This window comes from Vanellus vanellus, assembly GCF_965231255.1.
Source record: "Vanellus vanellus genome assembly, chromosome: 7".
Lineage (NCBI taxonomy): Eukaryota > Metazoa > Chordata > Aves > Charadriiformes > Charadriidae > Vanellus > Vanellus vanellus.
The window spans coordinates 15,880,828-15,907,529 of NC_138912.1; the positions used below are offsets into that span (position 1 = coordinate 15,880,828).

Consider the following 26,702-nt stretch of genomic DNA (forward strand, 5'->3'; position numbering starts at 1 on the left):
AAAAAGTATAAGAGGAAATGAGTGGGATTGAAATATATTGGGGTTTGTTCTCCTACTTGTTGTATTATCTTAGAAAAATAATTGTGAATATTAGGAATCCTAGTAACATCTGAGCATGTGTTTGATAAAGCATGGTAAAGGACCAAAATTCCTAAGACACGTTTCCTGAGAATTAAATTTTAGAGAGCATGCAGGGAACAGTACTGCGAAAGAGACTTTCAGGGAGATTTGTACTTGCCAGCCATCCCATACTTGCTTTCTAAAGTGATGGAAACAAAGATGCAGGGAAAGATCTGTCTCCTCATATCAAACTCAAGTCTGGTGTATATAGTTTTAATATTCTTCAGACCATCCCTTATGTTTCATCTACTCCAGTTTGGGTAGTAGAATTTCTAGCACTTCTTTTCCTCTCCTGTCCTGCTTTTTGTCATAGTTACAACTTGTGTTTCTGTTTTTCTTTGTACAACCTTATCCAGTTCCCTGTCTTATGATCAGGTGGACCAACCAGAAAAAGCTCCATTTCTCTTAGTTTTTATCTCTTCAGCTCTTGTCAACATGTGTTATATTCTATTTATGCTCCTTAATGAAAATATTGGGTGAACAGGATCTTAATTCCCATCTCCCAAGAGAAGTAGAAATTGTTACTGGTTTATCTTTAGAGTTCAACTGCATAAAGCACTGGACACAGTACTAAAAGGGAAATAATTCTGAACTAGAAAAGGATTGAAATAGATGTGGTTAGCAGCTGAAATTAGTATTATGTACAGTTGACTGAAAAACAGCCCTTGGAAAAAAATTTGGTTTCCTTTTTGGCTTTGCCACTAACTTGTGAAGATGAGCAAAAATATGTTAGGTTGTCTGTAAATCAAAGGCATTTTAGGCACGCGTGTTGTCATAAGATTGAGGGCAGGGTTCAGACAGGAATAATAGGTTATTACACTTTATTATGTTAAAATGCGCCACAGTTAAAGACAGTCATTCTGTACTACTGTCTAATTAATTTCTCTGAAGTGTTTATAAAGAAGATATTCTTAAGCTGTTGTTTGACTTTTTTGTTGTTTTTCTTGTTTTACAGTGAGTTCAGTATGGTGAGTTTGTGTTTTCACACCTGTGCACTATAGTTGTAAATTGTAGTAGTCCAAGAACTTCTGTTTTTCCCCCCCATGTAGAGCCACTTAGTTTTCCAGGACAAGGTGATGTATTTCTGACCTGTAACACAATTTACTAAAACTGTGTTAGTTACCCCTAGTATATTGTATTTGCTGAAGGACTAGGAGAGAACAAATTTGATTAAAAAAACCAAAAGTCTGAAATGGTAATGTATAATCTTGTAATGCAATAGCAAATAAAGTAAATAACCAATTTTTAACACTGGCAAAAATTTAGCCATTGAGTGTGTACTGAGATTTGTCTTTAGGACATCGAATAATTGGAAGAGAGGGTAGGCTATTAGAGGCAGAACATCTGATGTAGTCAAAAATGTTCTCGCAATATAGTTACAAGAATAATTGAATAGGTTAAAATATGGCTTCCCTTCAGCTCACGGTTACTGCCCACTCAGCTCAGCCAGTGACTGTGAATGCTTCTAGCCTATTTTAATTCAAAATAAGACAAGCCTATTTTAATCACCAGTGGAGCAGCTGGTACCAGCCTCTGTCAGAAGGAAGATGCTGGTCTTGTTTGAAACACTATTCCTTGTATTTCTTTAGTGGGAAAATATATTTCAAAGTTCAGGGAATGGGAATTAAAAATCAGTTAGAAAAATAAATTGTGTGTTTTGTCAAATAATTCCCTATCTTATGCCACTCAATGTGTATTCAGGATGCTTAGCTTTTATAAACGAAAAGCTTTGCACCTCTGGGTCTGAAAGTTGTGCAGACATCCCAACTATTAATGCACTCGGGAGTCAGGAAGGTAGAGAGACTGCTGCATCCTGGCCCAGTACTTAGCAAGCAATATCAGCATTCCCATTTGGCTGTAGTCCAAACGCTTTGCCTCTGTATCTTTGTTTTGAAGAATCAATGTAGATTGACTTGAGTTCAGGAGAGGATTTTGTCAGTCAGCTTTCAAGTAGTGAACATTGAGGCCGATCCCTTGTTTGTGGAGCTGACAGTACAAAAGTGAGTGTTTGACACGTGGCTTGCTCGGTGGATGGGGGTAGAGGCTGTTGAGATTTTTCAGAGATCAGGCTGTAAATGAAGTTGTTCTGTTGGGTCACTCATCTGATTTACACACAAGCTGTTTCTATTGAAGCACCTGGGGCCTTTTGTTCATGCTTGTGAATAAGCCTCTTTCAGTCACCAACCGTAATTTAGCATCTCTGCTTCCTTCAATAGGTAAAAGACAAGTATGACAATGACATTTTCTCCCACACTGTGTGCAACTTCACACTTATTTTTTAAGATAGGTAACAGAACTGAATTGGTAATATAAATTTTGTTAGATACTAGAGCAGATTCAGAAGTCATGTAAGGTGTTGGTAATTTTTTACTTCATACTTCCTAATTCTGGAGTCATACTAAGCAGCGAGAGTGCATGGGTGAGTAACAATACCCTCTGTAGGTGCAGAGAGTTCTGCAGAATAGACTTCCAATGTTTTCCTTTTTTATCATGGCAATTTTAGAGGAAGACATTTCATTACCTTTTAAGTGCCCTGGCACAATGGAGTGCCATACCTGCAGCTTGTAGTGACTGACTTGAGTTGTAATCTCACATAAACTTTGAGGCAACTTAAGCTTGCCTTTCCACTGACAGGGTGGTCCTCATTTTTCCTGCCTCTGTGTCTTTCCATGCTTTGGTCAGTACAAATATTTAAAGTAACCGCTCTTCTTTTGTCAGTCTAATTTTAATGGCAGTCAGTTCTTTGAGTTCATTGTCACAGCATGAAAAATTGAGCCAGCACAAGGGATGGGAAAGCCTGGGAAGAGGGAATAAATGGTTGGGACAAGACTTTGATAAGTCTTTATGCAAAAAAAAAAAAATCATATTTATTTTGTATTATGTTATGAATCCTAGGATAGGTAATGGTAAGCAGCTGATATTTACCTGGTGAATTGGCTGTGCATCATCAGAGGTACCATGTTGTAGTTCATCTCCCTTGTTACTGTGATGTTCTTGGAGAGTGATAAACAACTTTGATTTAAGTAAATGTAGTATTTAATTGGTGAAATGCTGAACCATAGATTTCTACTTCACATATATATTTTTCCTAAGGCTGATTGTCACAACAGCTTTTAATAGCTGGAGTGATACATATTACTTTATAAAGAAAAGATTGCTTGCATTTGGAAGGTTTTTGTATGTGGGAGTGTTTGTTTTCTGGGAGGTTAGGATGGCAGACAAGGAAGTATGGCTCAGATTTTTGTTGCTTGTTATAATACTATGGCTGTAATTTTTTTTTTTGGTCTTCATGAAGGGCATTATCTACAAATTCACGTGATGTGTAATATAAAGTTCTCAAGTTTCAGTATCTTTGTAAAAAGAAGAGTTTTTTTAAAAATGAAAATGAGGTGAGGAATTTGTTTTAAGGTATCATAAACTTCTAATAATCACATTTGTATAGATTATGTTCCTCGGCAGTCTTTTAATACTATTTCTGAAACAGCAGGGTAAATGGCAGCAAAGTGCAGCAAAGAATGTGGTGATAGACAGGGTTAATCTCTCTGTGGCTGTCTGCACAGTACCAGATTATGGATGTTGGTGATCACCTTTCTGCTCATTCAAGGATGGGTTACGTTGCTCCTACATACTAATTTAGGGCAAGATTGTGCTAGGTTTTCTAGCCCTCGTAAGAGCAGCAAGAAAGGGTGACTCAGTCAGCTGTCATTTCATACCCATTCCAGCTGCCCTTTCCACTCAAATTTCCTCCCATCCCCCCTTTAAAAAAAGAAAGGGGGGAGGGGGGGGGATGATTGCAAAAAAGAAGAGTATGAGGGTTTGAAATCTCCAGCATCTGTCACATCCTATAGTTTTCATAGCTGTCTGCCAATTTAGAATATACTTGTTTTTTTCCTGCCTTGCCAGTAATTAGACAAATGCAGCAGTGCTTATGGCATCAAAAACTCCACGGCTGGTAAAAGCAATTGCTATCATAATGCATCCCTAAATTTAATAGTAGTGGTGTAAAATGAACAAGAAACACTCTATATTTCAGGAGGTAATGGCTTTAACTATCAAAATGGCTAGTATTTTCCTTGATTGGCTGCTTTGACTCCTTATTTGTGTTTGGAGAAACAGAATCAATTTATTATAATTGTATTGTATTTAATGAATAACAAGGCAAGCAGAAACATGAAACTCCTATCAAGTGTCACCAAGTTCCTATTCACCTTGGATTGCAAGGTTTTCCTTTTATCCCCTTTACAGACAAAAATGAACATGCAAAACCTTTTCTTTCCCTGCCAGTGTTACTCTTGAAGTTCTCCTTTTCTGCTTCCCTTGCAAAATTGCTTGCTTTGTATTGTGCCTGGAGTGTGGCTGTGTGTGGAGAAGTCGTCTGATTAACTGGAAAGAAACTTTTTGTTACTGGAAAAACTTAGACATTGGTGTAGAAAATTGATCATAATTTACTTTCTTGATCCATAGTGCCTTTTTCTTGCTACTATGACATCTGTAAAGCTTTTCCCAAGGAAAAGAGTCATCAGCAGTTTTTCTCTTAAAGATGTCTCAGTCTCTAAGGCCAGGTGCAGTTGTGTTGATGCCATTTGGCTAAGCCTTGAAAGTTCCTGTAATCTGTGCCATCCTGTCTCATACAGTCCCATCTCATAGTTGTCCTTTCTCTGCAGTGCTCTATGCCCAGATCTCTGTGGCTGGGCTGCTCCAGCCTGGCGGACAGCATGCCCTCGCTGCGATGCCTGTATAACCCAGGGACTGGCGCACTCCCAGCTTTCCAGGTACTTTCTGTCTCTCCCCACTCCTCCTTTTCTCTCCATCTGTGTACGTGTGCATCTCCTTCTTTACTTCCTTGCTTGCTTTACCTCCATTTATTCTGCCTTGTACTGTATGCCTCTTCTATGTTGTTCAGATCTCCTCTGGTATTTAAACCCCTCTTGTGTAGATTCACAGCAGCTCAGTATTGGGACATTTCCATTACCTCGATGTAGTAGAATTATTTTGTCTAAATTGGCTTGATACCATTGTCTTTTCCATTGGCTTTCAATTGTGTCAAAAATATACCACTTAATTATATTTGGCAAACAGTATCCATCACACAGTCTCCAATCTGGCTATTCATGCAGTGATTCCCCTCCTATCTACAGTTTCTGTATGCCACTTAGAGGACTGAGGGGGCGGGTTCATTGCCATAGTGATAATTGATGCTTGCGTCTCTACTTCAGGTTTGTTAGCAGTACTCTGGACATTTTGACTACAGAAAATTATTGTACAAGCAAGCTGTCAATCAAAAGGCAAATAAAGGAAACCTGTTTTCTCTTTGGTCTCTGAATTTTTTAGATTCAAGACAGCTTTCTGCCAAACAGGTTCGTTCAGATGCTTTGGGTGGCCAGTGAATCTTACAAAATGCAGCCGCTCAGCTGTGGGTAGAGAGTGAGGCAGCTATTGGGTGAGCTTCTAGAAACCTAGACAAGGCTATCAAGATCATTGCAAGCATTTTATGATGAGGTGGATATAACCAGGATAGCAGCAGAGACTGGACTGTGGAGATATATTCATGTTGGATGTTATATTCATGTTGGATACACTGTCTCTGAGATGTTCTGTGTGAACTGCAGTGACTGAGGGACCTCAGGAGTATCCCTGTAGATTGCATGTTCGTTGGAGCTTGTGGTATCATGAATGTTTGCTTCAAGGTTTATGCTGCTGGATTATGCTGCTGCTGACCTAATAATCACCAGCATTGTGCTAAAACCAGACATAATGGATAAGATAGAATCTTTTTGAAATTTTCAATCATTTTGGTGAAAGTTCATTACCTGCCTCTAAAGCACAGCATGCAAAGATTGTTTTGAATTTGGCTGCTTGCTCCCAGGGCTAGGAGAGTACTGTGGAAATAATCCTCACAGTCTCAGGGGAGGCTTAAGTGTCTTGCATCATTTTGCTGCAACTCTTTTTGCTGACCCAGCGGTAGCACTGATGGACTCTGGAAGGTGTCCTGCCAGGCCTCCTTTGCTGAAGCAAGCTTTTAGCGGAGCTTTCCGTGGGGGAGGGGGGAAGACGACATTTTATTCGTCTAAGAGGACTCTGGAGACAACAGGCAGAATTTAGACTTCTACTTCTAATCCTGATTTGCATAATTTGACTAAATTGGATGGGCCTCGTTTTTGGGCTTTCTGCTGTTGAATAAATCTCTTTAAGCTCAGGTTTTAGAGAACCTTAGCAGTATATGGAAAGCAATATATAAACTCAAATTGGGACTCCTTTCTAGTTGAATTATTTTTGATTACTCAGAATAAGCATGTATTACAAAGGGGAAGGGAAATTACCTTCTTTTAGCTCAAGATGTTCATATCTATTATTAACAAGAACAACAACTTTTCTGCTAATACAGTGCATTGATATTTGGGGTCAAATGAGTCAGCTGCACAACTATTCACCATGTACTGCCTTCTTGGAAGAGCAGTAGGACTTTGACATTTGCATTCCTGTGATTTTTGAGAGACGTTTCCATGTGTATTTAGTGACTATGAGAACTTGGGAAGTCTGCCCCGCTTGCCGTCTAAAATGGTATACTGGTGCTCTTCACAGCACTGTCTCCTGTGTTGAGGAACACTTTTAGTGCCCACTGAAAGAGAAACTAAATTGCCAGCAACAGCTTCTGTAGCAATGAGTCATCCATATTTCAGTCAATTTTTTTCAATGGGCTTTGATCCCCATTAACTGGCATGGTTTGAAGAAAACTCCCCTCTATGATGCATGGCTTGTGCATTTTCCAGTGCAGAAGTCTACATGGGAGTGGTCTGGAGCCTGGTTGAAGCTGTGATATTGCAATATTTCATCGTTCTTTAATGCTTTTTTTGGTATCGAATCTTCAGGAAAGCATTAAAGACTTTCATGTAGCCCAGCAAATTTTCTCATATTAAGTTATTTTCTTTTTTCCGTAGCAAGCTTGAAGTAACTGGAGAAGCATATCAATGTTCTTTGCTTGTGGCAAAAGAGAAGATGCCATCTGGAAGGCTACTTAGTCACTGCTGAATTTGTCTAGTTATTTACATGCTTACTTTCAGATGCTCAGACAGAAATGTGGAAAGAGGCTCTTTTTGAACAGCTCAGTTAAAGCCCTGCTGACTCCTCATGGGAAACATTGGCAGATAGTCGATTTAGAGATGATTCTGTTAATACATCAGATAACTTCATTTTTCTTCTTTGTGTGTTTTTATTATTGGAGACACTTGTGTGAAAACAGGATCTTCTGGTTCCTCAGCTCTGTTTGGCAATCCTCCCACAGTGGGAAAGGTTTTAAGGCTAAACCCAGGAATGGGGGAATAAGGAGCGAGAAACAGTTCTTAACATCTTTTGTCTCAAAGGGCTTTGCAACTGATAGTCTATTGTGTAACTGAATTTCATAGAGACCATGGCGGAAGATGGCAGCAAATTGGAACATGAACTCCTATGAGTTGCTGGAGGAAGGAATCAAAGAGGATATTTTAACAAGAGAAAAAGGCCAGCCCTTCCATTTTCAGTGTCTTGGATGACAAATTTTACTGTACCGTTATTCTGCAAAGCAACTGAAAACCAAGTTGCATGTAGATTCTCTTAATAACGTCTTTTTAATTATTATTGTGTGGAGTACATTCTTTTTGCTAGAAATCCGTGCTTTGGAAGTTTCCAGATGTGCCAACAGGTGTCTGTTTTCTTGATGTTTTTCATTTGAAGATAATTACTTTTCCTTTTAAAATATTTTCCATGCATGCTCATAAGGCTCAATTTATGTTGCTTTTAATAGTCTCAGTTCCCTGAAAATTCTGATTTACAATTACACCCATGAAGTATGCCAAAGAAGTGATTGTATTAATCCTTCCAGGTTTGCAGAATACCATAGTATTTCCTTGATTTTATGTCTGTAAGCTCCTGTATAAATGAGGAGACTTAAGGAGCAATTTAAAAGTCTTGCCTAAGGTTATGTATCAGGGTGATCACAGAGAACAGTCCAGCTCTTCCTTTTTACCTAATTGACACCCCTCACAAAGATCAGCTCCGGTTTAGATTGTAAACTTTTTGGCACAAGAGTTATGCTTTTACTTCTTTGTCTGGAGTGTAGGCAACAGTGAAAAAGTGAAGAGTTGCCTTGTCAGCTTTAGTTTTCAAGCTCTGAAACTACTTCTGTACCAGGCTCTAGTAGTCAAAGAGGAGGATTAACTTCTGTGGTGGAGGTAGCAACATCTAGTTGAATGCAGAAGTGTCTCTCTGGAATTCCAGAAATTCCCATTTTCCTTTACCTGAAGTGAAGCTCTTGAACATAAAGAACTGCGCATTGGGATTTGTTAGATGAAGGGGACTACCTTCTGCTTGGTTTTGCAGAAGCAAGGTGTGTGTCTTCCTTGGTCTTGGCAGAAAGCTCTGTCCTGGTTGAGGAAAGCATGAGCATACTGTGCTAGGCAAATTGAAGTAAACTGGAGCACACTTGAGGTTGTGCAGCATGGACGTGATGTAGAGTGCTCCTTCCTTTGGACTGAGACTCTTGGAGAAAGGTGCGAGTAAAAAAGATGTAAAAGGTCTGTAGTGATGGAAGCCTATTGCACCCATGAGGAAGAGAGGAACTAATTTCTCAAATTATTTTTACATCTATTTTTTTCTAATGTTTGTATTTTCCTGTTAGGAAGTGGAATATTTGGTAAAGAAGTATTGTTAGTAAATTACTAGAAACAGTTGTCTCTGTAAATTTCCTTCAGCCTGTTCATGCATTTTTGCCTTAAAAGTTAAAAGCATTTGAAGGAAATTGTTTGGCTTTGGAGCAAACGTTTGCTGGTGTGCGTAGCTCTGTCTCTAACTGGGGGATAGATGGGGTGTCCGGTCAATAGACTCCATCAGTGTGGAAACGTGGCCACCCTCGACCAAGCCTGCTTTGTATTCCCCCCTCGTGCTCTCCCAGCGGCCCTGTGAAATCTGCCCGCAGGCTGTTTACGGTGCGCCCGCTAGAACGGAATCACAATTTTGGTGACTAATAGCCAAAGCATGTGGCTCCAGCACCCCCCCGGCTGGCGGCAGGCTCTCCCCTGGTTATGAATGTAGTTAGGTGGCCCCCAACTGTTTACAAGACAGCAGAGGTGAGATCTTTGATTGACAAGTCAGAAATGCATTAGGTCATTCCCTCTGCCAGTCTCTGGTTCATGCTGTTAAAAATGTCAGCCTCTCCAAGTTTGAATGGCAGCCCGAGGGCCTCAGAAGCTTTTTGTTTTCTGAGATGGAAACACAAATTGGATGTGTGCCTGAGCGCTTCATCCTGGGCTGTAATTTCATCTTTTAGCTAAGAACCACAAGGTACATGAGCAAAGCACCCTGTAAACAATAATACCAGGGAAAAAAATAAACAAGGTCGTGTTTCTGGTACGTTGATCCACCGGTGTCCTGACCTCTATCACGTTGAACATCTCCACTCTGATTGCTGTTCCCTTTGGCATTACAATGAGAGGAGAGAGACTGACACGGGAGGCAAAGATTTAAAGTTGCAGTGTTGTTGCACATTCCTTGTATTGGCTATGAAATATTGAACTGCCACAATGTGACACCTGTTTTCTTAAGCAAAGTTTCTTGTGGGAGGTGTTCGGCAGCAGTTTCTCCTGTTCCTCCTCATCTTGCCGCCTGGCAGGAGCAATTATGAAGTCATGAGAGGGGATGTGAGAAGGAGTAGAAATGAAACCAAGTTAATTGCATAGTTTTTGCACATGACTCCAGCCCCCATCTGCAATTCAGGCTTTTGGAGCTTTGGTGTAGGAGGACGAAGAGGGTTACCCTAATCAGGGATTTTTTTAAAATAAAGTAAATGTCCGGTGACTACAGAACAGCTTTGTTAAATATATTTAGGGTATATCCCCCTTTAAAACTAATGGCCTTGTTTGGCTGGTGGCATAACCTGTGCCGTTAAGCTGGTGATGCTGGGAAGCGCACCAAACCCTGACAGCTCCTGGGTTGTGCTGCAAGATCTCAGCTCTCAGATAGCAGTGATGAGAGACACTTCCCTCCTTTCAGATGGCAAAGAAATCCTTCTCTGCGGGTCAGTGGACACGGTTTGGACTTTTTTCGTTCATTGCAACTTAGTAATTAGAAATTGGCATTTATTCTCCATGTGTGTTCTTTGTAAAAAGTTGCACATGCATTGGTTAGTTTGTCAGTCTGAGTATCAAAGTGTGACATTATCTGTCACTGAGAAATACTACCCCAGTATGCCCAGCATGACGATGAATTTAAACTGCATCGTAGCTAAAAAGCCTCCCCTCCTTCAGCCTCTGCGTTAATGATCTCGTTACTATGAAACACGCTCTTCCTGGGACGGAGAGAGCAAGGTCTTTAGCACACCGGCATCAGTTTGGCTGAGTAGTTTAAGAAATGAAACAAAACTCAGATGAGTTTCCTTTCCTCCCTTGTTAGAAGTCAGAAAGGTGTATAAAGCCGTGGTGACAAATGGCATATGCCAGCGCCACGGTGAAGGCGTACAGGTATTTTTAAAGCTAGCTCGGGTTCCTCAGGATGGCGAACATCTGCTTGGAGGTATTGTGGAGCTCCACAATGCACTAATTGAATTACTCTTTTCTGGAGTTGCAGACTGCGCTAATTGAATTAGAATCAGGCTGGGGGTGTGCGCGCACACGGCACCGCGCATGTGTGCGGGAGCGGAGCGGGGCGCGGGGGGGGGGCGCGGGGGCCCGGCCATGCCATGCCGCGGACTGTGCTGCGCTCTCACGGCCCCGCCGGGTACTGCAGGGGCGGGGGGGGGGGGGGGGGGCGGCTCCGAGCGGCTCCTCCGGGCCGTGCCCATCGCCCACGGGCCTGTCGACATCTGTAACAAACCGGCTTCTTCGTGTTACTCAACGTGCTATTTCTTGCTTCGATTTTTTAAATAACACTTTAGTGTCTTTTCCGCGCTCTTCCGAGGTCTAATCTTAATCTTTCTTCCTTTATATGAAGAAAGGAGGCATTAAGCGTAGCCCGCTGCAGTCCCTCACAGCAATTATAACTGTTTCTGAGTGTTTAGCACCAGCGTAGTCCGCTGCAAATTGCTTGGCTCGGTTATCGTGTTGAATTTGATGGGTCCGTGGGCAGTGCTTCCAAGGGTTCCGGTTGCACAAGATCCAGTTTACGTATTTCTGCAGAACGGGCAAAGAGCTAATACCACATTAAGTAATAATTTTAATTTAAAAATTAAAATATGGAATTCTACCACAGATTTGGATAAGTTGTGAAGTACTTTATCATCTGGCATTTGAGCCAATGTTAGTCAGAATTCAGTAACTCTTGGGAAATAAAACATGCAGAGGTAGTTCTGAATAACTTTAAAGGCGTGCATGTACAGGGAGAACAAAATGAAATATTTCTTCTTTGAAATCAGGTATTTATGTGACCGCATACAAATTTCAGGGGGACAAGCCCAAACACTTAGCATAGAAATGCAGTTGCTAAATCTTAAAATTCATAGCTTGAAGAGATACTTAACCTCACCCAACACAGTGTAGGAAAGTATTTTTTATTTCTTCTGCTCTCTGTTGGCTACTACTTACATGGTGCATAAAAATAGTCAGGTATTCTCTTTCCTGTATTCTTTCTTCTATAGCAACCAAATGACTCGGTTTCCATAAAACTTCAGCCATTTCCACCCAGCTTTCGTATATCATTCTCATAAACCATATCAGAGATAAGATGGTATTTATTTTGCTTCAATGATTATTCCTTAGATTTTGTTACTCTTCAAATAGACAAAAATAATTTACTAGAATGCTCTGCAAACTAAGTAAAATGAAACTATGCTTGTCAAAATACATAAACAATATGCTGTGATGTGCATGATTCTTTTTTATTGTGTTTGTATACTTGCCCTGTGTCTGGTGATGTTAAACAGGGCTTCTAATTACCACTGAGAATTAGCAAAGTGCTGCTATACATAGAACTTATGAATTTTCAATTTCACTGAAATTTGTTTAACAACCTGCTGCCCTCCAAAATGAAAAGCAGATTTTTTTAAATGTATGAAATAGTTTTGTGTTGCTTTTGGAGGGGAATTCCCAAAATAATTTATCCATTAAATTGGTTTTGATTTTATTTATATTTGTAGTTGTTCCTTTTTAGCATTTTTATTTTTAATATATATATATACACACATATATATGTATAAAAACTAAAATCAGGTTGTCAGCCTTCTTCACTCCCTTTCCAAATGGTCAGGTAGACTGCTTCTAGTAGCCATTGCTAATGAAATATCCAAGTAACTCATTGGCGATGCCCAAATAAACTTTAGGTTTCATGGTTAGTTCTTAAAAGTACCATTATGGAATTTTCTAAATTGTGTCTGTATATAATCAACCATCCACCTCTTGCCTTCTACAAAAATCCTTGTGATTTATTCTCTCAAAATACAACCATATATCCAGTAAACAAAGGAAGCAACTCTTCATTCAGCCAATAAAGCTGCATACGTTTTTACTCTTTCAGGAATATGCCTTGTTCTTCTGTCGCATCTTCAGAGTAATAAACTGTGCAGCAACCCTTTGATGTAGGTAATAACATTTGACCTTGCAACAGAGTACATTCCCTTGTTGAAATGAAGACAACTAACACATTGATGTTTTGGGTTGTTCTTAATTTAAAAAAAAAAAAAAGAAAAAGCCTGATATGTTGCATAAGACCTCTACATACAGTGCCTTCTTTTGCTAGAAGTCAAGAAGTGAAGATGGTCACGTTGGGGGGATTGGGGTTGTCACCTTTAAAATAATGTGGGAATGAGTTTGGTGCTGCCTTAAGAAGCTGTAAGTGGGAAAGAATCCATTTCCATCCAGTGTATAAAGTGCTTTTAAAAACAATCTATTTCTAGAACCTAAATTGTCCTGGGACCAGCTCTTGATATAAAAATTCATAGAAACCTGTTTTTCTGAGTGTGGTAACTTCTTGCCATAGTGCTGTAGTGTTAGAATTCACATTGGCCAGGTTGTTCTGTAAATTAAACAGTGACAGCTTCCCTCGGGGGAACAGCCAATGTATTTATGATGATGTGCTGATTACACAAAATACACTGCAAGCAGAAAACAGCTGCAGAGAACAAACCTCTTAAAAGAATACAATTACAAATAGCACTCTCAGTATTTCTAGTGGTAAGAGTAAAATACAGCATGCTAATGCAGGCTTCTAGTTTGATCCAAAGAAGAAAAGAGATGTACGAAGAGGCTGAAGTATGGTTGGATGCACACGCAGTGCCAATATGGATTGGCATATAATCCCTTTCTGAAGGTGAAGGGCAAGCACATATCTCAGGTCTGCTTTTTAGCTGTCCTCATTTCTTAACACTTCTGCGACTGTAACGCCAACAGCACTGACCAGTGAGGCATTGAGGCTCCCCAGCTTGTCGGTTTGTGCCCTCTGTCCTCGTTAAAAATTGAGATGTGATGAGATGACTAGAAAATAGTTTGCATTACTGGTCTGACCATTATGAAACAGATTGTAGAAGATGTTACAGGAAAAAAAAAATGTGCCTGGTTTAAGGCTGATCTTTCTTCTGCTGCTAATTGTTTGCTTTGAGGGAACTTTTAGAAATACTTTCCAATTTTTTTTTTTTTTTTTTTTTTTTTCCTAGACTGTGGTGTTTTATTTTTAAAGGTCCCTGGTTTGTATGTGTAAGGCAATGTCTTGTACAGGCCAGTTTAGGATCCAGTTTAGGATATGACAGTAAAACTTGAAACAAAATGTTACTGGGAAGATAGTGGAGATGGGACTGTGCTCACCAACTCAAGACACGAACAGACCTCAGAAGAGACAGAGTTCCTTTGAACCTTTCTTTGCCTGGAAACAAAAAATGACAAGTAGCTGGAGTTACTTTGTGTACTGTGGCTGTATGCAAGAGAAAAGTTGCAGTAAGGACTGCTGTGGTGGGATTTTGTGTGAGGGCTTGCAAAAATCAGGAGAATGTGGCTGTGGCAGCTCCTACAGCTGCTAATATCTCACTTTGGAGAGCTGCAAAACAAAAAAAAAATCTCCCAAACTCCCAAGCACAACCTTTTTATGTCTGAGATGAGCTGTCACACTTTAATCATTAAAATACAACATTTTACTTATGGCTATGTCGTATATGTATGTGGGAGAGTTTGAGTACTGAGAATGCCCTTTTCATCCACTTCTTGAGAGCCATTGATAGATAAGTATAATGCCTTTTAAAAGTCTGGGATTGTGTTTGGTGTCTTTGTTATATTCCAAGACCAGTATCAATAAACCATGTTTCAAGTACTGGGCAAGAAATCATCTGCTTAAAACGAAGAAATGTTGCCCTTTCAACATATAGATCTGATTTTAAAGCAGATGAGGTAACAACATTGGCACTCTAATTTGGAAAGACCTTAATTCACTTGCTTAAAAAGAAGAATCAGGCTTTCCATCTATGGATTGCTGGCATGTACTAATAGACTGTTATTCATCTGTCTGTATTTTCTTTAAATCGTTTTTGAGCCTCCCTGTGTTGTCCTGCTCTGCTGACATGTATCCCATGTGGCAAGAGGGAGTTTTGTATAATCACCCTGCTTTAATCAATAGAATAATTGATAAACCAGATAAGATTTAAACTGATTACCTCCCCGAGTAGAACTCCCTGAGGGCCTTGGACTCTCTTAATTTTGACATGTATGTTGTGTACCCCGTGGATGAAGTGCAGTTTGAATTATCTGTTTTTATTTGCTTAATGACGGGGAGGGTGTTAAAGTCAAATGTTTAATTAACCCAGCAATGGGCTGCGCTGTCACTTACACACACATCCAGCTGATTGAGATATCTCACCGAGAATACTGAATAGGAATGATAATGTGGCACTGAGACGGAAGATTGCTTTTTCAATCCATTTGCTGGGTCACTGCTTTGAATGTCTTATTGGATGAAAGGCATTCAGCCTGGAAAAAAAAAATCAGCATTTAAGTACATTTTGTTTTCCTGGCCCCTCTCCACCAAGAAGTTAACTAAAACAGATATGTTGTAGCTTTAATAAGCCATTCATGTTGTAGCAAAAAGCTGCGAATAGTGGATCTCAATAGGCAGTGATCTAGAGCTGTATAATTTCCTATAGGAACAGAATGTTTGCTAGCCCCAAGGCATCTGAAGGCGCGATACTATGTACACCTTTATCTTTCCTTCTTTGATTGCTTGACTGCCCACCCCATTTGGTAGTCTCCATAGCAGGTCCAACTCTTCTTCCTTACCCAGCAGAGGAAGATTTGCAATAATATTTTGTAACTCCTTGTGGCATGTCAATGTTGGAATTATTTTGTAATGGCAGAACCTAATAGTGAGCTTTTAAATAGAAATGTTACAGGAGTGTCTGTTGTGCCACAATGTGTGTACCACATTCAAATTTGGTGTAGCCAAATCAGGACAACCCAGAGGTTTGTTTCTTGGGGAGAAGCTGTTAAAAGGCTGTGATGCTCGCTAGCCAAATGTTATAATGTGCAGTGCCTAATCTGTAATTTGCAATTCTTTTATTAGAAGGTTATAATTTTTTTGTTTGTTTGTTTGATGTGATGGAAGTTTGGGACATGCTTACACTCGCACCATTGTTGGGGTTTTTTTGTATTGGCAATGAGGTTTTTCAACAGCACTGTATGGAAGTAAACACACCATGTATTGGAAGATAACTAAATTTGCCCCATAGTCCAGTGGTGGGTGATGCTTCCTGTAATGAAAGTAGCTTTAGAAACTGGAAAAAGCACCAATGCCTGCCTGTATGGACAAATTGCTACTGTGAGGCATGTTGGGGAGGTGGAGCTATGTCACCTGAACTGCTGCTCCATGGTGACTCTGTAGGTACTTTGAACCTGTTCTAGATTGCAAACCAAGTCGCTTTGGCTTGCAGGGTCACCTGGCTCACATTGTCTAAGACATAAAGATATGGGTGCTTCTACCTACTGTGGTGTTGACAACATACTGTGAATTCATGTCAATGTAAGACGCAGTGAGATCACTGGGTAGCCATTTCTTTAAACAAGCAAGCTGCTTTCATTCACTATTTTGGGGAGGAACTGTGCCTAAGAAATTAACACAGTGTGGGGCACAGAATTTGGGGTTTGTTCCCCTATGCTGTCATTTTGACTTTGAGCAGACGACTTCTGCTTCATACCTTTGTTTTGTATCTCCTTTTCTCCTTTACTACAATGAAAAATAGGAAGGAAAAAATGACAAGAAAAGCATAAAATGGTATAGTGAGATGAGGACATTGTGGTTGAATTAGATGTTTGGGAGTGAGAAAGCCATGGGCTCTAAGGAAGGGGTGTGATGAGAAGTGGGGATCTTTTTGTCTACTTAACAGGAAAGCTCAGAATGAGAGGTTGGGGGGGGGGGAATAGTCAAAATTGTAAGTGTAGGCAATGACCAGGGATGGGAGGGGAAGGGGTTTTGTAGGGAGACCAGTGAGAAGGCATTGGTCCTTTGAGGGAGATAGTTATAAAGAGTTAGAAAACAATTCTTCAAGAAGGACGTGAAATCTACAGCAAAACTAACCAATTTTACAACCCATTTCTTGGAGCACTTGCAGCTCCTATGCAGATGAAGCCGTAATAAATATTATGCAAAGAAAGTTAATCTCTATCTAGAGAATTTTAATAAATAAAAAGTTTTAAAAAAACTCTCCCTGGATCCGTTGGCTCTTGCTCACTCTTGTTAGTACTAGAAATATGTTTTTGACATCTTTTTTGGCTGTTGGCTTGTGTTCAGAGCCTGTAAAAGCTGCCTGTGCTTTTTTGCCCCCCTGCCCCTTATACGTAGGGGAAAAAAAATCAAAAAACCTTATTCCAGCATACAAGAGGCACTGGTAAAAGCTCTGATGTGGGGGGAGGGAAGAATCCTGTGAACTGAGAATGAGAATGTATAATTTCAAAGTTTAGTACTTTAACACCCTGGGTTGAGTGTTGAAAATGAATTTTTGTGAAAGGAATGTAGCAAAATGAAAGCAACAAAGAAGCAAGAACCAAGTCTTGATTGATTCGGTTCTTCTCTAAAAGGCATCTGTTGCACGCAAAATCCTTCCTCCTCAAGTATGTGTGGCACAACTCTGCAGTTTGGCAGAGAAATTAAACCTCAGCTGAAATTGTTTAAAGAAGAATTTGAGCAGGAATTTAAAAGATTGGAGAAATCTTTAAGGCTGACCTGAAGAATAAAAGGAAAGAATACTGTTTTGTTCAGTGTGGGGAGCAGATATGCAGACTAAGCCACTTGTAAGAAACCAAAGCACAGTGATAACAAGATTCAGAACAAGTCCTGACACTAGTGTTACATAAGTAGCCTGGTTGGATATTTTGAAGTGTACCCATATTATGTGTATCATAAGGTTAATTGGATGTTTTCATCCATGCTTTTTGGGAGTATGTACTTTCTGTTCCTTAAAAAGATGTAGATAGCTTTGAACTACTATAAAATCTTGGCGTACAAGATGTACGCTATAAAATCAAGCATACAAAGTGCTAGCTATAAAAGCATATGTATACCTGTGAAGGTGCTGATCGATTTGTGCTATTTGGGAAAAGAAATTCTGAAACAGATCTGGCTGTGAAAAAATGCAAATAATAAAATTCAACGGGAGGTCCTTGAGGCTTCTTAAGCTCTAACCTTGTTATGAGGAATGGGGTAGTCAAACTGCCTAATGCAGATGTCTGCGAGTTACAAAAATAACCAGATGTCCTGATTAGCAGAAGCAAATGTTCTTCCCTTAATCCACGTGAAATTATATTCAAAGGCTCTCCGGATGTAATGCTTGTGTAAATAAGGCACCAACAAACATTGGAATAGAAAGGGCCATTGGCCAACTAGCTTGCAAGGCTTGAAAGCTTGAATATTAAAAACAAATTTACCACTGCTGACTCTCTTAAATTCACAGAACAGAAATGTTAAGCAGGGCTGCTTCCCAGGGAACGTGGAAAGACTGTTCTCATTAGCCGTATTTTCTCTCTCTCTCTCTCTCTCTCTCTCTTTCTCTCTTTTTCTTTGTCTCTCTCACTCTCATTTGAGAAATGTGTATGAAGTGAAGCTAGTTTTTTAAAATTTCCCTAAATGGCTTGTTTGCAGCACCTGGATTTCTGTTTATTTTTTTAAATACAACTAGATTCATGCTCTTCACAATGTGTCTGTTCATCAGATCTTTGATATTTGTGCTGGCTTTCGGTATTTTAACATTAAACTTAATTTACTATTCTTCTAGTAATGCTAAGACTCCCCACACCCTTGACTTTCCTGTTATAATCAATCAATAGTTAATAAGTTAAATAACTTGATAAGAAACTTTTCTTGGTGTCATGAAGTTCCGTTATCAAGTGTCATTGCTTTGAAAATGTGTATTTTTCTAATTATTTATTTGAATGAAAAACGAGAAAAAATATGAAGGATCCATTCTACAGATGTAAAAAAAACCCAGAGCCTTGTCCTGGGTTTCAACTGCAAAAAAGGTTGTTGAAACTTTTGTTATTGTTGGTGGTGTTAACATAGATGCAGACCAAACTGGGACTTGCGTGAACATGCGTGTGTATGTGTCTGGTTAGAGGGACAGTGTTGTACTTTTCCATTTTCACTGCTGTCAAAGCTTCAGTTTTAAGAATTTAGCTTATAGTAGGTACCTGAGCTGCTCAGGCGTGAATTTGAACTTAATTTCTTTAGGCACCACGCAAACGTTTTGGGGTGAGGATGGGGAAGTACCTGTCATGGGGAGTTTATAAATGTATTGGAGGAAAAAAAGCCAGGATTCTGTGCAGCTAACAGGATAATAGGTATATAATCATGAGACACATGTGCATACCAGTCTGCAAAGCAGGCACTGAACTGGAAGACCAGTTTAGCTTATTCCTTTTCCCTTTCTGATATTGGTCACTGCAAGGCAGGCTGCAGTTTCTCTGCCCTCTGCTTCCGGCATTCTTATGCTTAGCCGTAAACCCCTTGCAAAAGTACCATTTAACTTTAAACTTGTAAGAGCTGGGAAACTTGTCTATGCCTTCATTCCGGGCTGAAGTCACCCCCTTGTGCCTACACATTGCAATTTATGGTGTTCTCTGAAAGGATCTAATCTCGGTGAATGTTCAGAGCAGCAAATGCCAAAGAGGAATGGGGTCTGATACTTATCTCTGCATTTTCATTGCTGTGGATCTCCCTGTGTGTTACAGCTGTCATTTTTGTTTTATCTACTGCACAGGCAGAGAATTGCCTTTAAACTTGCAGCTTTCATACTTGTTTTTCTCAAAGAACGTTACCAATGTTAAGGACTGCTTTTATATATTGTAGTGACTAGCCAAATAAGCATGAATTTGAACGTTTTGGGTAATAGGAGGAGAAAAAAGGAAAATCTATCCTTAAATGGTCTTAGTGGATGCTAGACCCATATTTTTTTAATGGTAATACTGCTTTCAGGCTGACATTGGCTATGCCAGGATTCATCCTAGCACTGTTTGAAATGGCTGAGATATTTATAAACTGACAGACAGCATTTATAAAATCAGGATGCTGACAGTCCCTGAACGATAACAATGGGCTTGGACTCATCTATCACTTACAAAGGTTATTGGAAAGGGAACGTAAGGCTTATGTGTGCCTCTAGTCTTAGACTGGCACTTATTTCCACACATCTCTCCCTCTTTCTCTTTTTCTCTTCTCCCTCCATCCCCCTCCCCTTTTCCGTCCACTCTGGCTGACATGGCCATCAGGCAATTGCAGCTAATTTCTCCATACCTTTACCCAATGATTCCTTGTCCTGTTTTCTGCAAGAAATTGATGCAAACTAGAAGACAACTAACTTTGAGGCATTTTGGGGCGACACTCCCTCCCTTCCAAATCCCCCCCACCTCCTATACCAGAGAAACATCACGACTGCTGGCAAGCTGCTGCCTTGATTTGGGAGAGAGAACAGTGTGCATTGACTGACAGACTTAACCTGGGGCTGGGCGGGGGTTAGACAGGCCTTCTGCTTCCTTGTCCTTTCATATAGCGCCAGTCTGCAGGCAGAATGCTGATGTACCTACTTTATTCAGTGGCTCCCTCTTGGCTGAGACAGTACCCCTCTGTCCTTGGTGAGGAGGACCAAGTGCAGTGTGGGGACACTTAAAGAAACATGAAAGAGGATGTCAGTTATTTTCAAGCTCTGATAAAATGCTGTGTTTACTCAATGCACCTAGGAGCTTGAGGGTCAGGTGGTATCAACAGTTTGCACTGGAAAAGGGGAAATGCACTGTTTCATTGATGTGTGTTAAAGCATCTATTTTAATGTGGCAACAGAAATACCAAGACAGCTACGTCTGGCTTCCAGTTTGCCCTTGAAACATTTACTCTACTGTAACTGTTTGGACACTGTGTTCCCACTGTATTATTTGCTTAGAGACCTGAAATACCCAAGTAGATTTCCTACATGCGGTTGGATCTGCTGATACCACTAAAAATGCACCCTGCCCTGGCTTCTGTTCGAGCTGATGTATACGCACACAATGGCTAGAGTGAGACTTGATTGGCTTGAGGGGGTCTATTTATCAGGGAACTCGATTAAAATACAGACTGCACATGACATCAAATTTGTAATCATTTTTCCACAGCAAGCAAGCATTTTCTGTATTGGATGCAGGTGTTTAAAGCAATGGTGTGTTTTAAGGGCCAGAGCAGCACAAATTCTGGCCTTTGGGATAATAACAAGTGTTTTGCCTGCATAAACAATATTTTTTTTTTTATCATCCCCCCCCTCCCCGAGGTCCACACACACCTAGTTTCCCTCAAGCTCATCATCTCTGTCAGGTTAATCAATAGGCACCGTATGGCAGAGGGTCAGTAATCAGTGTCATCGTGCCTTTAAATCGTGTTGAAAATTTGCTTAAAGCCTGGGCCAATTAACATCGAGATGATGAATGGATGGGTAGATGGGAAGAGCCTGGCGCTCAGGGGCTTTGTGAGAAGGAGATGCTCAGCTGTTGAGCAGCAGACACCAGCGAATAAAATCAGCCATTCATGTGAGCTCAGTCCACCCACTCTTAATGATAATGTCAATCTAGCAAAATATATACACATTGGAGTTGTCATGAGTTCATAAATCAAAGGAGTTTGTCAAAGGCATTCAGATTAACGAGGCAGCAGCAATAACAAGTCAAATTTGCATAGAGAATTGCCCGAATCTCAGTAAATTATGATCCTGTTTTTCATTTGATTATTTGCTAATGTCTCAAGAGGGAGAATGATTATATTAGCATGCAAAATCTACTCCAGAAGTAGAAATCCGAGGTATAGCAGACCAGCACACGATGACAATTAATCAGTTTCTGCATACTAGCATAAACGCGCAAGGCCCAGAAATGAACTCCTTTTTTTATTATTATTTCTCCTTGCTACTGATCCAAATGGTTCAGCTTGACAGAGACTTTATATTGCTTTAACAGTGTTCTGAATTGTGCCTGCAGGCAAGACATAGTTATGCAGCTATAACCAACCTATCCATCTGCCAACCAGATTGGAATTCTCCTATCCAAGGCTTCCATTAACCCCCACTGACAGCTCCAAACAGGATTAAGAATTTGAAAGCATAAAAAATAGTTGTGCTCTTCGCATAGACACACGCTTCTCCCCCACCCCCACCTCTCCACACTTGGAAAAAGGCTGCGTCTGTACTCTTCTACAATTAGTGCAGGGCAGAACAGCACCAAAGAAAGCCTCCCCCAGTTGGCAGGGGTTTGATTTCCACCATGACGAGCGAGGCGGTACTAAAGGTAGCTCTGCCCAATTGGTAGTCCCTGGGAGTGCATTTCTCTGTGTATTATATCTCATTCCCAGCAGTGTTTTGCTGGGCTGTGTACACAAAATACTGCGTGTCATCTCCTGTCAAATGCTTCAGTCTAGGGATTTCGGATGCGTTTTAGCATGTTGTGTTTAGTTGTGGAGGAGGCTTCATGGGGAGAGTTAAATAGTAATAATTTTGTAGTGGTCTTTAAGACAACCTGCCATGGAGTTATATTCTGTTAATTACAGGCTTAAGTTTTAAATGCAAATCAGATTTAAAAGAATCTCATTACAGACAGTATCCATTTTAGGAAAAATGAGCTATGGAGGGCAGAGCTCCTTTACAGGAACCTCCTGCTAGAGAGAAATTGTGAAGGTTACGAGAATCGTGAGCTTGTGTTCCACAGCTTCTCTTCCCAGCGCTTCCACTGTCATTGTGTGACCTTGGGCAGATAAAAAAAAAAAATACCTATTTTACCTGTCTATGGAAAGGGGGAGGGGGGGGGCACAGTATTTATCTTACCAAAATTGATCAATTTGTGCTTTGGAGACTTCAGCACTTCTCATTTCATCTTGCTTGTTCTCATTCAAAAGGAGAGACCCCTGCACGCAAACACGAACACTTTGGGGCAGTCTGGCTTTAGTCTATGGAAGAAGACTTACCTGTGGGGTTTAAAAATTTTCTCTGATGGAAGGGAATTTGTATGGCTTTTCAGCTTTCTTGTATGCACTGGTTTCCTTTGCTTCTTTTACCTTAACAAATTCCATCATTCCTTGACTACGTATCAAGTAGAGTTGCTGCAGATCTTTAATATTCCCAGTGAGTACACCCAACTTACCGTCTGGATACCAAATGCTTCTTTCCAGGTCTGTGCCTGAGATATGCATTTCAGTAACCACGAGAGGGTGCTCAGAGCGGTTCCTCTCTTTGTCTGCCTCTCTTGCAGCCAAGAGCATCGCTGAAGTCCTGCTGAAGCAAACCTTATTCTGACCTCGCACGTGTTTATCCCTCCTCCCACCTTGTTCAGCAAGGAGAAATATATAGATGTACTGTTTCAGTCGATTATGTTATGCTCTTCCCATGGCCATGGCTAAGTGTTGCCCTATCAAGTGAAATTCACTTCCATGCAGCTACAGTTAGTCCTGAAATAGGCAGGGTCTTGTACCTGCACCTGGATTGATGGGTTTCCTATTCCTGAGAAATGAGCGGGAGTTATAAACATCTGTGCTTTTTCTTAAGTGTAATGCTTTCCAGTCATTCTGTCTTCACCAAGCGTAACTTACTTGCCGACAAAAGTGCATGAGCAGCGCTCCTCTTTAATAGTCTGCTATTGGAGCTGCTGTGTTGGTGCTGTAGAATGGTGAGACGCCAAGCTGTGAACCACCATATGCACTTGGCAGTCTTTGTCTGGTCTTTGTTCAGCCAACCTCTTAGCCTTGCCACCTATAAAGATAATGAATGCAAAATGGTCCTCTGCTTGCTCTTAAAATTAGATGCTCGGCTTAAAGAAAAAGTAGATAACTTGATGCTTTGCACTAACTAGGAATTTCAAAATAAGGGCTGACAGTTCACCAGCAGCACTGATTTTCCTGCTTTTTAGTGTTTTTTGAGGGAGGATCCTTAATGGCTGTGAAAGGCAAGAAGAATGCAAGATTTCACTGTCCTAGAAAGACTATTTGGAAGGAGAAATTGTTTTGGCACTTATTGTAGGGAAGGGGGTGGATGTTGAAAAGGGAACCAGAAACAGTAAACAACCCCCTCACTTTCCCTTCCAATAAAATACATTCCCTGGTAATGTATAGTAACTCACCTCAAGTTCTTATGTTTCTAGCACTTGGTCTTTTTCTCCAGGGCACAAAAATTTAAATCCTTACTTGAATTAACCACTTACTAAACTGTATTTCATGAGCAGAAAAGAGCAGCTTTAATGCCTTACCTTCCTTTTTGGAGATATGTGATTCTAGCTTGTATGTTTTTATGATCACAGTCCTTTCTAAGCTGGATTTAATGTAATAACTTGGTCCTGGCTGAGACCTCATATGAAAACTTTTAAAAGCTGGCCTCTTACAGCGATTTATCAGGCCTGTTTAGGATTGATTTCCATTATAAAACCCTGGTTACAGCATCCCAGATCTCTTGGTGCCTTGCAGGTTCTATGTCTTGTTTTTTGGGTTTGTTTTTTTTTTGTTTGGTTTTTTTTGTTTGTTTGTTTTGGGTTTTTTTTTGTTTGTTTTTTTTTTTTTTAAAAAAACTCAAAAATCACTAGTTGGTCTGCAAGCCTTGATTTACACAGAATCCTCCCGACCATTTTATGACATCCCAAGTGGGGGTTTTGGTTGTTTTTTTTTGTTTTTTTTTTTTTGTTTGTTTTGGTTTTTTTTTTTTTTCCTTATCTGCCATTTCTCAGCAAACAGCTCTACCCTTGCCCTACCTCCTGGCAGTTCCTTTTCTTCCCCTTCACCAGACCAGCAAACCTGAACTGCCTAGATGGTGCCTGATCACGCAGCACTGCAGTGGGCACATGAGCACACTGCTCCTCTGATGGCTTCCCGCAGCCTGCTTGCTTTCTGCTAGCCCTGCTCTGCCACGCTGGCTGTTTGCAGGGTCCAGCTCCTCCTTTTGCCAACAGATGCCACTTCTGTCTCCTGAGGTGTTGGGCTGGAAGCTGGCGCTGTGAGAAGCCGGGCAGAGCCGTGCTCAGCGAAGGACAGTTTATTTGGGGGACGAGGCGGGAGAGGTACAGAATGCAAACTTCTGCCTTAACATATGCCCTCCTGAGCTTGTCTGCAAGTAACTGGAAAACCACCTTTTTCCTGGCAGAGCTCTCCCTAAGCAGTTTTTCTGTATCTCTTTAAAACCTGTTTAGTTGCTCACTACTGAATGCGTGGGAATGTGGCCTAAGGCTATGAATACTGTGGTGATCAAACTGATTTTAGATGTGTGTGTGGGATTCCCCCAAAGCTGGCTGTCATTACTCTGTCAACGCAGTGGCTGAACCCATGCAAAGGAACACTGTCTTCCTGAGTAGCTGACTTTGGCAGTGAGGGCAGGATTCCCCCCACATACCCAGCAGTTTTTAACCAAATGTTTGCTATAGACTGTGCGTTCCCTGAGAGAAACTATAGCCTATCTTTACTCTAAAACAAGTAATAATTGGTTTTAATCATAAGGTTAACAGGACAAAAGTCTCCTGGTGGGGTGGTCTTCATTACTCATGCTGGAAAAGCCCTTGTATTTCTTCTTGTCCACCTTCTTTTGTCTTACTGATGCTCTTTTTTTTGGAGGTGGCAGCTTAAGTTTTGGAGCATCAATCTTTCTAGAAATTGTACATGAATGTAGTGTCGGGGGGGCAGGAGTGAAAAACATAGCCATGATATTATACGCTACCTACACAATTTTTTTTTTTTTTTAAGGATCTCCTGACAACCTTTTTTACCAGAATTTAGGTCTGTCGTAATTTCTCCATGATTTTTGGCAGCCAAGCAGACTCAGTGCAGTTAAAAATTGTTAGGCAGATTAAAAGCATAGGGGGACAGAGAACAACAGTTGTGCCCCTTCACAACCTTTTGTTTTCCACAGGTTCCACTGTTTTAAATGGTTATTCTGGGGTATTCAGGAGCACTGGTGTTGCCATGCTGATCCAACCACCATTTCAGGTTTTCAAAGTAGCCATTATTGCTAGATTCAGAATAAATCCTCAAAGTACAGGCTTCTTCAATAGATACAGGCACAGTGGTGCATTGTTGTGTTGAGGAGGAGAAATTCTTTCTCTGCCATAACAAGCTGCTTGGCTTAAAAGTACAAGTTAGCCTCTGGTATACGTATGTGTAAAATACTACAGCCTGTGTAGTACAAATATTCTGTTTCATTTTTCCTCGCAGAGTGATATTAGGGATAAGAACTGAATTAAAGCTTACTTTCTTTCACAGAATTCCTCTGAGAGAGAAGACTGTAATAATGATGAGCCCCCTAGGAAGATCATTCCTGAGAAGAATTCACTTAGACAGGTATGTGATCAGTCTCTTTAAAAATGCAATAAAACTTCCTAGCTATGTGAATCCGTAAGTGCTTCTGGAAGCTGAAGTCTGACTTGTGCTCATGAAAATCCTTTCTTTTCTCCTTTGAAGTCTGAGCAAGTCACATTGTATCCAGGGAAATCAGACACAGATATTTAGCTTTCAGGAGAGTTTGATGACTCTTTCTAAAGAAATCTAGACTCCTGTGTAGTGCAGTCAGCTGTGACTCTCTAGATTTACCTTTCTCCATTTGGTGTTCATCAAGACCTCTTCAGCTCTTGCTTCTGTAATTGTTCCTGTCTTATTTGTAGTATATTTTGTCTTGCTTCAGATCAAGAATCTCAGTGTTCTACAACAATTAAGCTTTTCATGCTCTTGAAGGTAAATTTTCTTGGAGGTGGTGTCCAGGTTAATAACCTGAAAAATGACCTATTCTTGTTTCTTCTACGCTCATATAAATTACTAATGGGTACAAAGGAGAAAGAGTGGTCTGATAAAACATAATCTCTTTGCATTCTGTAGTAAAGCAAATTTCTTACCAATTCAAAATAACTTTTTTTTTTTAATCACCATGGCCAACAAAGGGGGTCTGGCTTGTGATTTCTTGGGTATTTAAGTTGGATTTAGTGATTTCAGATCCTTTTTCACATAGCATCTTGCTCTTTCTTCCCACTGCAACCTTCAGGCAGCAGAAGCAAAAATATGTCTGTGCCTCAGCTGCCCAAGTTTGCTGCCTGGTATATCAGAGTAAAACCATTGATGAACGTGACTTAAGTGAATACCCCAGGCCGCACATTGCAACAGCTGAGGAATTGGCACATTTC

At 40.4% G+C, this 26,702-nt stretch overlaps 1 protein-coding gene across 3 annotated transcripts in view; it reads left to right on the forward strand.

The window, feature by feature from the left end:
• BTRC (beta-transducin repeat containing E3 ubiquitin protein ligase) overlaps window positions 1-26,702 on the forward strand; it is a 118,796-nt gene that overhangs the window by 23,235 nt on the left and 68,859 nt on the right. For 2 of the 3 annotated variants that reach the window (XM_082486408.1, XM_082486409.1), the window contains 2 exons: window positions 4,785-4,892; window positions 25,792-25,869. In XM_082486408.1, the coding sequence (XP_082342534.1) occupies window positions 4,785-4,892; window positions 25,792-25,869 (186 nt within the window). The remainder of the gene's footprint in view (window positions 1-4,784; window positions 4,893-25,791; window positions 25,870-26,702) is intronic. The other variant, XM_082486410.1, reaches the window with a different exon arrangement.